We start from the raw sequence: 14440 nt of genomic DNA on the forward strand, positions 1-14440 counted from the left end.
TCTTGCCGTCCATCACTGCCTTTTCTTTCCCATTGCGCCAGGCCCTTCCGTAGACATGTGTTCCAGCTGATGCTACTGGGAGGGCACCAGAAGGAGGTACCAGCATTCCTACATATAGATATATTGTGGGTGCTAAAAAGCACCCACGATGTGCCCATGATGTGTCAGATTCCGATATATCTTATGTTCACCTGGTCCGACCCCCTTATCCAATCCGATGCGCACGCGAACACGCATCAGATTGGATCAGATGTCACAAACATCTGATTTTGGGCCAATTTCACCCGATTTATACGGTGCTGAAATTGGCCCAAAATTGTGATGTGTAAGGGGACCTTTAGGGTTAGGCATTAGCGGGGAGAGTTAGGGTCAGGCTGTGCAGGTTTGGGAGAGTTAGGGGGGTAGCGTGAGAGGGTTAGGTCACTCATAGAGACCCTGCAAGAAATCTATGTGTTGGGAAGCCATGGTTATCATATGTATCCACTAACATCACTTGTGCACGATTTGTTGATGCCACATCACTTACCCTTTATAATAAGGATATCTGTGTACAATATGTGAACCTTCGCTTGTGTTTCATCTATTTCCAGCAGGGATTCCGCAATGAGCTCCAGGTCCTTAAATGCAGGGTCACTCTGGACATCCTTATTGGCACTGAACAGTTCTGCTAGCGATGTCCTGCAGTGGTCATACAACCAATCAGCTAACAGCAGCTGAGCTTCTGGCTTCAGAGAGCGGATCTCTTGCACGGCGTAGCGGCTGTCCGTCCGGATTGCCAACATTATGTCACACATCGCTTCCTTTGCGAATAAAGAAAAAAAGAAATAATAATTTATGGGCGCTGAGGACATAGCAGTCGAGCCATTAATATCGTCATTTTAATTAACCTCTGGACAGCTAAGGCCAGCACAAGTAACAGATCTATTGTTAGTGCAGGTGAATCAAGAGCTCAGGCTCCTGTCCAACTCAGGAACTAGGAAGTTTGTGAATAGTTCTTGTCATTTCCAACAATAGGGGATCAGTTACATACAGCATCTGGGTTTAACCCTTTAACTACGACTGGCACTTACACTAGGCCGTAAGTTGCATCTCCCATTTGCAACTGAAAGGGTGCGAGACGTGCGACTTAGGGCCTGATTTTGATTCATATACAAACCCGATGGTTCATGGACAAGATCTGATTGTTCGGGAACTACTCATGATGTGCAGAACAAGCGCTGCATGATTGGACTTGGTTTGAATGGGAACATTGAAAACCATTAATCCTGCTTTATTTTATATTTATCTTATCTATATCCTCTGCTTTGTAGCGATTCTATTGCATGTTTCACAGTCACTGATCATTAAGCGCTGTCAACAATTTATGGGGTCTAGGTATTAAGCCTTGGAGAGAGATAAAGGGCCTCGTTGTGGTTGGTTTGTTAAAGCAAAATCATACCTCCCACCTTTCTTGTCCCCACACCCGGGACACTGCTGATGAGCGCAGGAAATTTAGGAGGGCGTGGCCTAATTTAGGGGCATGGCCTATACTCGTGGCTCTCCCGCGAGGCCACGCCCCCATTTTGCCGCTATGGGGGCATGACCCAGAGGCTCTGTGAGCCTCTAGCCATGCCCCTAGCCCCCTGGCTGCGGGAATAGACACAGCGTTTATTCCCCGCTGCTTAGCAGCCGACAGGGGGGACTCCCAACAGCCCCCCCTCACCGCAGGACACTGCCGCCCGCGGGTGGGACAGCGGGACAGGCCCTAATAATTGGGACTGTCCCGCTAAAATCTCCCGGTTACCGGCGCTGTGTGAGAGGCGCTCACTAGGCTTGCCAGGAACACAGGGGACAGAGCTGCAGCTCCCGGGGAAAGTACGGTGACTAGCTGCCTGATGGGGACACTACGCTGACTACGCAGGGCTACCGCGGAGACACTACGCTGACTACGCAGGGCTACCACGGAGACACTACGCTGACTACGCTATGCAGCCGTTGGGCTACGCTGACAAAGTAGCTCAGCCTACGCTGAAAACGTAGCGTAGCCTGCTGCCGTGAAACTACACAACTACCAATTTATTTATTTAGACTTTTTCATGCATTATGATAAACATGGACTTTAATTTTGAATGGTGCTGAACAAAGTGCGTTACACTAATTGGCGGTCCATTGTCGACAGATAACCCAGTGGAAAACGCACGTCTCAATTTTGCTTGTGTCGACCTTTTCTTTGTCTTGACCTAGTACAGTATGTGTCAACCTTTTCCCCATGTCACCCTTGTGCCTGTCGATCAATCATGGTCATCCTATTCACTTTCGACCCTACATTCTGCTGCATTTACATATCCAAACGGTAAGCTACAGAACGATTGATATAATACAATAACACTAAAATAACAATAAATGAATGCAAAAGATGTTTTTAATTAGACTGTTAACTTCTCATGTAATAAGTTTGCCTATGATAACTGCTGTCATTTTATTAAAGCCTTTACATCAGCTCGTCGCCGTCCCTAGATACCAAGCCTCGTAAACGGCTTTGATTTTAATCGAGCTTAAAATCTCAAAGTCACCTGGGAAAAATACTGTTTATTCTGGGTTATTGTAACGACGTTACCTATCTCTTAGTGCAGCCAAACATGCAATCAGTCATTAGCTGCTTGTGCCGTGTGCTCCATACTAATGCAGACTTATTAATATCAGATTGACTTGTGTTCCATCAGGATCCCCAGAAGAGGGTTTATAGGGAGAAAACTGATTTCTAAGGAGGATTTATCCAGCTTTATTTTTACCGATGACCTGTAAAATAAAATATAGGACAGGATATAGGACCAACAGGGCTTCCATCTCCTGCTACAGTACTGATCCGAAAAGTAGTATCAGATCAAATCCAAAACCATTGGTTGGCTGCTTGACCAATGGGTTCTTGCTTTCCGGCCGCCATAACTGTTACACAGAGGCCAGAGATCTCTTGCCGAAATCCTTGCCTTGGCCTCTTCCTTCTCCCACAACACTGGTGACATGCCTCCTTTTTAAGAACCCCCTGCCTCCATATGGCATTGTACTGTCAATCACTGACAGTTTGATGCTGTCCTGCTGGTATTGGCAGAAGCTGCAACAATGACTACCAATACTTCTGTCCCCAACAACAACCACTGATCCTCCCACCTCCCCTATTATCCTATTTCCAAGTGGACACCCATAGGTGTTTTAAGGTCCCTTTGGGGTAAATTATTGGGTCTTTAAAATGCTGAACCTTATTCGGACCCAGACAGAGAAGTACGGAAATCCTTATTCAGCATTTTCCGCACATGGAGCGTGCCTGCTTGAGCCAATCACAGCCGATAGCAGTTTTATAGGCGGCGACACAATGGGTGGGCGGGGGAGAGGTCTGGACAATGCGGACATGTTTGGACCACTCTGGTGCATGACATCACATAGCCAGGTCCTCGCACTTTATACTTTAGCGATATGCGCACAAAATTATGCTGGCACGGGACCCAGCATGCGCACGCAAGGGGGGGTGCTTTCTCTGTGCTGGACGATTCCCCTGGCTTGCCATGGGTTGTAATTTTGCCAGGATTCGAAAAACTGCAACCCACTCTGAATCAGGCCCATTGTACTGAATTTAACCATTATTATGCATTCAACTTTCCCCTTCCTCTCCTTATCAGGTGCACTGCCCTGTTCGCTGGTGACATCGTGCCAAAGAACAATACCAGCCTGATTATTCACATGCTGGCTTGGAAAATCCATCAATTTAATCTAATCAAAAGGATTCCACAGGAGGGGGCTTTGGACGGAGACACAATTGGGACTCTCCTTTCCTGAAACCATCTCGGCCTTGTTATTTCATTGGCACCTGGTATCATTTAACCCTTTAACTGCCAATGTTGCTGTGACAGATGTGCAAAATATCTGCTAAACAATGTCAGGGCAGTAGCCGAGGAATATGGATCACTTTAGTTATTGCCGGCAAATGATCGGAAGTCAATTGAAGTTAATGCTGAATTCACGTTGCCTAAAAGTTCGTCTAAGACCTGGTATTTCGAAACGGTCTGAGCCACTAAACCCCTTTCCCATTGCAGGTGAAAACCATTTAAAATAGCATTTAATACCATTCACACATTCAACCCGTTTAACCCCCAAGGAACACGCTTTAAGCCATAGAAACACTAGCAAATAAAGTCTCTGAAATGGGTAGGACCCTGCTTTTTAACCTTTTAACAAATACCGGTATTTGTTAAACGGTTAAAGCACCCTGGAGCTTTCACACTGCAGCTCTACCCCTTTTAACAGGCTAAAAAAAAGCAACTTACCATTTAAGAGCTGCAGTGTGAAAGAAGTATTAGTTAAATATTGCACCCAAAAAACACAGTCGCTGTCAGTGAGGGACCTGGCATTTTTTGTGGATATTTTGCACATCTCTCACAGCAACGTTGGCACTCCAAGGGTTAAGAACTATTCTGTGAGGATTAATCCCATATAGCGAAATAGGTCCACAAGCGCCTACTGTCATTCATGATTTCTCCTCTATGATCTGCAGTGCACACTGATTTCATTCTGAAATACATATTTAAGGTCTGTTTCTCCTTTAAGTTTTTACAAAACAAAACAAAAAAAGAATAAAATTTTAAATAGAATTTGTGGTTTCTTTTAGTTGTTCATAGATTTGCTTTTCAAGCATTTTACCTTTTTCATAATTTTTTTTTTTTTTATGATCTCTAAGTAATTTTTTATCAGCGATAAGAATATATATATATATATATATATATATATATATATATATATATATATATCTTAGCCCAGAATATATATATCTTAGCCCAGAATATATATATATCTTAGCCCAGAACTGTCAATCTGTGAGTTTGTGTATAACGCTGGGCGGAATCACTCTATGACTCCGCCCAGCACAGAGGGGTAGCTTTATTAAGCTCGGTGAAGGTATAAACTATCTGGTTTTTATCACCAGCCAATCAGCTCCTAACTGTGAAGTTAAAGGCTTCATTTGAAAAATGACAGGTAGGAGTTGATTGGTCAGTGATAAAAAACAGACAGTTTATCATTCCCGAGCTTAATAAATCTACCGCAGAGCAGGGCTGTAAGTATGGCGGTACGGTGTGGTACGGCGTACTGGTAAAACATATTGTGCCGGTACCCCGTACCGCCATAATAAATACCCTGGAAAGTGTCTCATGCGCATGCGCGTATATCTAAGTGGCAGGGGGTGAGTAACTTGTGCCGCTGCTGCTGCTGGCTTCTGCCACTGTGGGGACATATGTGGCGGGCATGTGTTGCATTGAGGGGGCATAGCTAGCACTGTGGGGGCATATGTGTGTCATTATGGGGCATATCTGGCACTGGGGGCATAACTAGCACTGTGGGGCATATGTGTGGCATTATTGGGCATATCTGGCACTCTGGGCATAACTAGCACTGTGGCGGCATATCTGGCATTGGGGAGATACTTCGCACTGTGGGGGCTTATGTGTGTCACTGTGGGGGCATATCTGGCATTGGGGGCATATTTCGCACTGGGGGCATATGTGTCACTGTGGGGGCATATCTGGCATTGGGGGCATATTTTGCACTGGGGGGGCATATGTGTGTCACTGTGGGGGCATATCTGGCATTGGGGGCATATTTCGCACTGTGGGGGCATATGTGTGGCACTGTGGGGGCATATCTGGCATTGGGGGCATACTTCGCACTGTGGGGGCATATGTCACTGTGGGGGCATATCTGGCATTGGGGGAATACTTCGCACTGTGGGGGCATATGTGTGGCACTGTGGGGGCATATGTGTGGCATTGTGGGGGCATATATGGCACTGGGGGCATAACTAGCACCGTGGTGGCATATGTGTAGCACTGTGGGGGCATATCTGGCACTGTGGGGCATATGTGTGGCACTGGGGGCATACCTAGCACTGTGGGGGGCATATCTGGCACTGGGAGCATAAAGTTTTGTCATGTAGTCACTCCCCTTGTGTCATATGACCATGTCCTAACCACGCCCATTTTTCGCCACGCGCCTTCGGCGCACAGCACAGTACCACTAAGTCGTTTTTTCTGCTTGCACCACTTCCCCAGAGTGACAGATCTGGCCAGCGCACTCGCTCCTCCCAAACATTAGAAAGTCGCTACCTGAAGGAGCAGAGGAGGGACTACCCCCTGCAGCTGCAGCAGCAAACTTGTAGTGTCCGGCAGTAGTTTACTTTCACTTTCCTCACTACTGTGTGGTGCAGCCCCGGTCCAGCGGAGCAAAATGAAGACAGGGGGAATTGGGAGCACAGGGGGTGTGTAACCTCAGCCCACCCCCTGTCAGGCTCCCAAGTATTTTTCCAGCCCAGCAGTGCAGCCAGAGGTCTGGAAAGGGGGCAGAGCTACACGGCACTGTACTGTACAGTGTACAGCCAGTGCCAGGCCAGCCAGCAGCATGAGCAGGGGAGGAGAACTCCAGCACCAGCCTGAGCCACCTTAAATGTTGAGTGTGCCGAGGCACTGTATGTGTGAGTGTGTGTATATATGTGTGTGTGGGCTTAACTGCTAAATAGACTACTTTACTCCCTTTGAAGAAGTCAATAGCTGGACCAAATGCGTTAGAACTCTCCTCCAACCTCTATGCCATTGACCTGCTGGACTGATATCCTGTTTCCCTATTTTCCCATTTGGGAAAGGACTAAAAAACTTTTTAGAGCACTAAGTACACCTCTTGGTGAACGTATTATACTGATAATTATTTTCTTGTATAGTAGATGGAATTTAATTAACTTTGTGATTATTCCCTTGCACCGCCATCCCATTTGTTGAATTGTTTTATATATAATGGTTTTTATATATAATTGCTTTTTAATATATTATTGTATCTTAGTTAATAAATAACTTTTTATTTATACCAAACATATCATGACTATCTAATACATTGCATTTCGTTATAAATCCTAGTACTAGATCTATGTAAGGTTGAGCGCCTGTTTTCTCTTCTCACCCTCCACACAAAAAAATCTAACCCGATTGACCAAGTCGGTTTTCAAAGAATTGGGCTGCCACCCCATAGACTTCTTTTAACAACGTCACAAGGTCCCATCAAAGTTTGATGGGCCCCAAGAACTAAGGTACCCCAAAATTATTATTATTATTTTGCACGTGTATAGGTGGATGCATGCGCCCAAGTCCTAGAGTTGTGTTCTTAATATATATATATATTTAATCCAAGCGGCGGTACTCAGAACAGAAAACAATACAGGAGCCAGCAGGATGCCTACGTTTCAAATGTATTTCACATTTTTCGTCAGGGCAATAGTTATAGCTATTGCCCTGATGAAAAATGTGATATACATTTGAAATGTTGGCGTCCTGCTGGCTCCTGTATTGTTTTCTGTGCCACCGCTGGGATTATATATTCAGCTGTTTTCTGCTTGAGCAAAATCAGCTGTAGGAAGGCACCGGACACCGTTATACCGTTAAGCAGTGAGTATATATGGTATGAGTGGGTATGGTAACCGGACATGCCCAGGCGGTTTCAGGGAGGGTGTGTGACATGCATCCCAAAAAATTATCCAAAATATGACCCTATTTTACACAAGACACTGCAAAAACTCTAATCCATGCACTCATTATATGATATGCCGCATTGACTATTGCAATTGCCTCCTTACTGCTCTTCCTACGAACAGACTATCACCGCTACAATCCATTTTGATCTTGACTGATCTTCCTGGCTAGACGTTCATCGTCTGCTGATCCGCTCTGTCAGTCCCTCCATTGGTTGTCTGTATATAACTGGATTCAATATAAAATACTTCTACTTACATACAAAGCCATTATTCTGACTACACCGACTTCTATCTCTTTGCTTATCTCAAAATATATCCCCACCCGACTTCTCCACTCTGCACAAGATCTGCGTCTCTCATCCACATTCATTACTTCATCACCACTTACACTTGCAGGATTTTTGTCGGACAGCCTAAGAAATGCCCTTCCACGCACATTACAGAGGTTATTCTGATTGACATGCAGGGGGGCAGTGGCCTGTGTGAGCGGCGAGTGGGATTAAAATGAAACAGCATGTCTTTTTAATCCCGCTCGCCCCTTTTCTAAGAGAATCAATATATAGTATAGTCATATTAGGTACAGCAAATGGATATTTTGCATAACCATGCATTTGCAGCCAACGGGGCCAAACCCACATCACCCACGCGGAAGGTACATGCAAAACTAAGATACTCTCAGGTGTCTTAGCTTTGCATGTGTCCTGGAGGGGAACATAGCGGGCAGCTGACATCCTGAGATTTCAGCTGCCCGCCCCCGGCAGCCGTGTCACTGGCTCATTACCATAGGAACACCCATGAAACGCTGGGCATTCCCAAGGGTGTGTCTATCCACTGCCACCCCATGCCACCCACCCGCACTAGTGGGTGCGAGCATCCAGCAAACACTCTGTTTGCCATGGCTGCTCGCACCCGGCGCATTCACATGCACAGAAATGCACACGCGCAGTTATTTATTTATTTTATTTATTAACAGTTTCTTATATAGTGCAGCAGATTCCGTAGCGCTTTACAGTAGTAGACAGTGATAAAACAAACTGGGCAACAACAGACAGACTATGAGGTAGGAGGTTCCCTTACAATCTATAGGAAGTTAGGCAGTTAGGAGACATCGCTCACCGTTGCAAATACCTCAAAGGTGTGTATGGACCAGAATATGGTCCTACTGTACAGGGAGGAGGGACAACTGCGCGCACCCGGAAATAGGGGGAGTGGCTTTCCCACAAGGGGTGTGGCCTAAAATTGCTTCATTTTTGTGAGGTTACGACTCCGTTTTCACAGCTCTGGGGGCCTGTCCAGCGGCTCTGTAAGCTACTTGCCAGCCCCCAGCCTCTCCGCTGTGGGAATAGATGCTGTGCGCATGTGTCTATTCACCGGATTGCAGGGGGGGCTCCCAACTGTACCCCTGCTGCAGGACACTGCGGACCCCGGGAGGGACGCGGGAACGTCCCCAAAAAATGGGATGTTCCCACGGTATGCAGGACAGTTGGGAGGTATGTAATCTGATGGGACTGCCATGCAATAGATTCCTATCCTTATGTATCCCTCCTATTATCCCAATTAGTAAGCTTGCGAGCAGGGCCCTCCGACCTCCATGTCAGTTTGTTACTAGTACTACCCAGTTTGTTTTATCACTGTTGTTTCCAATTGTAGAGTGCAACAGAATATGCTGCGCTATATAAGAAACTGTAAATAAATAATAAATAAATAATGGTTCCAAGCAAACATTGTCTGGAAATAACAGCTAAAATCCGACCATATGCACCGTATCATTAATTAAACATTACCCCTCTCCTCTGCTGATTTCCTCTTTGTTTTTAGGTGGCATAAGGAGAAAATACATGCTGGGCAAAGAATAAAATAACAAGCAGACACTATTCTATACTGTGCCAAGGTATTGTCACTTGTAGTCCTATTTCCAGTGCCAAACACACAACAATGGATTTTCTGCCTCCCTGAATTCTTACAAGAAGAGCAATTAGTCAGAACAGCTTACTTTAATAGCATGATTATATAAGCCTTAATTGCTGTTTACATGAGTAGTTACAGAGGGCATTTGCAATTTATAGTGTATAAGGGACTCCCGGGGAGCTGCCAGCAGGTAACAAGCTGCGGTAGCGGTGGGGGGTCAGGGGTTTTCAAAACACCTATTCAAATCAATGGGCAGCCAATGATTGGCTGAGAGAATTCTCTCTCAGCCAATCAGCGGTGTGGGTTTAGGACCTGGAAGTCCCTCTGGCTACTATCTTCTAGAAGGTTCTACATAAATAAGAAGTAGATTCTGATTGGTTGCCCATAGCATCATCCCATCTGCAACAGAAGATGGGAACACATCTTATTTAATAAACAACGATAGACTTCTACTGGGTAATGCCACCCATAGATGGCATTACCCACTGACTCCAAGCTCCATGATGCATCGCAATCTGGAACTTGGTACATATTAAAATGCTGTTAAAGACACCAAAAGCAGGAATTGGGGGGAAGGCTTACTCATTTTAGGCTTTAGTACATCGCACCCGTATGAGATGCTCATTATTTACAGTAATATTGTTCATGCTGATCTCTCGGCAGGTTTATAAATGTTGCAGCTTCAAGTGGACAAAGTGCTCTCCAATTAGCGACTGCTTCGTTCTCCATGTGGTTTGGTTGGCCGGGATAGAGATGCACTAACTGCCTTAAGTGACGGCTGCATGAGAACGTTCCCATTGCACGGAGAACATATTTAGTTAAATAGAAGGATGAGGCGATGAGCCATGATTGACCTTGCTGAGTGTATCAACGCTGGGGAGAATTGCTGCAACATGAGCCCTGACATGCAATTTACAGGCTTTTATATTAATCTCAATGTCTTGCGAAGTCTGTAGTCATACTGGTAAAAGGCAAAGCAGACATCACATAATATCTGTAGAATGTATCTTTCCCTTAAGGCCCATACACACTTGAAGATTTTCATTTCAAAAGACTTTGCCAAAATCTTTGATAGATATATCTGTCACCAAAGTAGTGCGTACACACTGATCTATTTTCCCAAAAGAGCAAGAGATGTTCAGGAGGTGAAAGACTTTGCTGAAAATCTTTCATGTAAAAGGCTATTTACATAATGGGCGGGGTTTGATTTCCAAGGGTGGGAGAAGGGGCCATATTATTCTGTGCATTTCTGTTTTTGGGTCCTGATTCAGAATTGATCGCTGGGCGGAGTATATTCGGAGAAATGCGATTTTGCATGCGATATCAAACGCAATTTAATACCTCTTTATTTCCCGACTATCCACTATGGCGTGGAGTCGAATTTATATAATGTGGTGAGCGCAGCGAGCCACTGAGCCCGAAGCGTGGCGAGCGGACACGGATTATGGTACTTGTGTCGTTTGACAGCGACACCTGATATCGCATTCCGTGTCCCCTTGCGGCGCTTGCTACGCTCGCCACGCTTCGGGCTCGGTGTCTCGCTGCGCTCGCCACACTATATAAAATCAACTCCACGCCACAGCGGATAGTGGGGATATGCAGAGGCGTAGGGAGGGCGGAGCCACCGGAGCTCATGCTCCGGGCGGCTATTGGTTGAATGGCGCCGCAGGCCCGCCCCCCCCCTCCGCAAATGATCCCTGCATAACGATCATACTAAATAGTGGTAACGGCGGGCAGCGGGCGCGGCAGCTGCCCTGCCCGGCGCCCGCCTCCTGCACTGCTCGCCGGCGTTCCCTGCCGTCAAGCACACCATCCGGGCGGCTGACTCCAGTCCTCGCTCTGTCCTGGCTAAATTTATGCTGCTGCTGCTGCTCGGTCTGGCTTCCGGGCAGCGCAGCAGCACTCGACTCCTACCTGTCACCTGGCTCACTCCCTCCTCCCTGGCTACAGCAGCGTCAACACTCAACAGCCTTCCCTGTGGCCAGGAGGAGAAGGTTTTCAAGGTGGATTTCTTTTTTTTTTTTTAAAGCTAACTAATGATTTTTAAAAACTTAGTAATAAACTTGTGGCTTGGGGGATTCGTGGGGCCCGGGGGGGGGGAAGGGGGGAGGGTCTTATATAGTGCAGCAGATTACGTTACAGCATCTTATATAGCGCAGCAGAATCCGTTACAGCGTCTTATATAGCGCAGCAGGTTCCGTTAGTGTCTTATATAGTGTCTTATTTTTTAAGTTTTTCCTTTTCAAATGTAACATGCCAACACATGTTAGCCACGCCCCCAATTCATTACTGGGGGGGGCGCGAAATATGCCCCTGCTCCGGGCACCATGGCACTTAGCTACACCGCTGGGGATATGAACAGTTATTAAATCGCATGCGATATCGCATGCGATTTAGTGGCGCCGTGAAACTACACAAGTACCCGCCGGTCTATTGGATTATGTGTGTACGCAGCACGGGCTGAAAGATTAGCCACTTTCAGCCCGCGTGCCGCCCCGCCGCCTCCCCCTGCTCCCTCCCCCCTCCCCCAGCATGCACCTAAATTCCGGCTACAGTACCCCTCCGAATGGCCGCAATTTCGTCAGGCTGCTGGGCACCCCTCCGCCCGCAGGTCCTTCCGGCCACACGCCCACCTGACATGTCTGCCTGGCTGCCCCCGCACCCCCGCAGCAGCTTCCAGGGTCCCCAGCTGCCTCCTCATATGTTAAAAAAAAAAGCAGTTGTTAAAACTTTTATAAAATGAGACCACTGCCACCAATGTGAGATTGCCCACAAGTGTATTTATATTATATATATATATCTATATATATAGATATATATATATATCTCTATATATATATATATATATATATATATATATATATATATATATATATATATATATATATAGATATATATATCTATATATAGATAGATATATTATATATAGATAGATATATATAGACTATATATATATCTATATATCTATATATATATATATATATATATATACCTATATATATATTATCTATAAATATTATATATATATATATATATATATATTATATTTATAGATAATAAATATATAGATATATAGATATATTATATATAGATATATAGATATATAGATATATCTATAATATAAATACACTTGTGGGCAATCTCACATTGGTGGCAGTGGTGTCATTTTATAAAAGTTTTAACAACTGCTTTTTTTTTTTTTAACATATGAGGAGGCAGCTGGGGACCCTGGAAGCTGCTGCGGGGGGTGCGGGGGCAGCCAGGCAGACATGACTGTGGAAGAACGGGAGGACCTGCCGGCGGAGGGGTGCCCAGCAGCCAGACGAAATTGCGGCCATTAGGAGGAGTACTGTAGCCGCCCGGAATACAGGTGCGTGCTGGGGGAGGGGGGAGGGAGGCGGCGGGGCGGCGGGGCGGTACGCAGGCTCAAAGTGGCTAATCTTTAGCCCGGCGTACACACACAGAGATGATGGCTGAATAAATCAGCCATCATCTCTGGCATGCTGGTAAAACCAGCAGATTAGAGACTTTGACAGCGATGATGCGGGAGCGCGCATCATCGCTAGTCTGCAATCTGGGAGGCATACACACTAGGCGATTTTCAGCGGAAAATCGCTCAAAACTGCTGTTTTGACCGATTTTCAGGTGAAAATCGTCAAGTGTGTATGGGCCTTTACTTGTGTCAGGCTTTCTGGTCAGGTTCATCTCTCTGTCTGCCCTACAGACCATTAAAAGATGGGCTTACACTAATATAAATATTGGTGCCCCCCAGAAAATGTTTACATGGCAACACATTTATAAACATTATCATTCGTTTTAAACAAATGCATTGCTTAGCATTCAAGCCTAGGATTAGAACCTGTTGCCTGTCTCACTGGAGGTAGACACCTTACTGATAGAGCTATTTGCTCCTGCACAGTAACTATGCTGATTCTAAATATGTAGAATTGTTAGTTCAAGACCATTACTATCAGGCAGAGCTATGTAGTGTAGTAACTTTAACTAGAATTTGCATGCTTCCTATGCATGAGCAAATAGCTAGTAAGGTGTCTGCTTCTAGTGGAACAGGCCATGGGTTCTAATACTGGCAAAAATTATGTTTACAAGAAAGAGAGTGTGACGTGTATGGTCCTGTTAGGAGGGAGAGTCAGCCACAGAAGCGATATCAACAGTTTTCAATTAACTGATTTAAACTCGCAGGGGAGGGGAGGTGCCCCCTTGGGAGCAAGAGCCCGGCAGCAGATGACTCCATTGCCTCCTCTAGTTGTGCCTCTAACACTATACAACATAATGCAACTGTTACGTTCTCCCTTTATGTCGACTGGGATTGTGAGTAAGAACAAGTCAGTTAAAAAAAATCATGAAAAACTCATGTTGACTTTTTCATGTGTTGACTATTTAACACTTCGACCTTTTGCTTGTGACAAACTTTTCATGTGTTGACCTAGTGCTTGTCGACCAATAGTAGTCAACCTATTGACTGTCAACCTAATTACTGTTGACCTATCAACCAGATACCTAACTAGAATTGTTGCGCCCCCCAAACATTAAATATCCTCTTTACTGTTGTGTCATGTCAGCAACCCGGCCTGCCGGCGTAGCCACGGGAATGCCACGCGTTTTCACATGGACACCTATAAAATGCTGGCCATTCCCATGGGTGAGCTTGGTTTTCACTCCCTCCCCCTTCCTCGCCCCCCCCCTCCCCCGCATCAAATGGTCCGTCAAGTGGGTAACACACCAAAGCCGTTCATTGTCAGGGTTTGCACAAGCACTGAACTGAAGGCCCAAGCAGGGCTCTATTATGAGTACACCGGCCCTTGCTCTTCATCGGAAGAACAGACTGATGGCCCCAGGACCAGATTCCATAGCCAGCAGTTCCCGTTTCCTGACGATTCTTATGCCTATTGGTACAGTCAACAAAATGGCTGCCTTCACTACACGCAGGTGACATCTGCGCTCAGCACAATAACCCCCAAACAGCAGCCCTTC

General features: G+C 45.8%; 1 protein-coding gene across 1 annotated transcript in view; it reads right to left on the minus strand.

The window, feature by feature from the left end:
- The window catches only part of TTC34 (tetratricopeptide repeat domain 34), an 89160-nt gene that overhangs the window by 27146 nt on the left and 47574 nt on the right, over window positions 1-14440 (minus strand). Inside the window, exon 6 of the mRNA XM_083162914.1 lies at window positions 527-800. Coding sequence (XP_083019040.1) covers window positions 527-800 — 274 coding nt within the window. The remainder of the gene's footprint in view (window positions 1-526; window positions 801-14440) is intronic.

Source organism: Crinia signifera, chromosome 19 (assembly GCF_055691185.1).
Source record: "Crinia signifera chromosome 19, ASM5569118v1, whole genome shotgun sequence".
Lineage (NCBI taxonomy): Eukaryota > Metazoa > Chordata > Amphibia > Anura > Myobatrachidae > Crinia > Crinia signifera.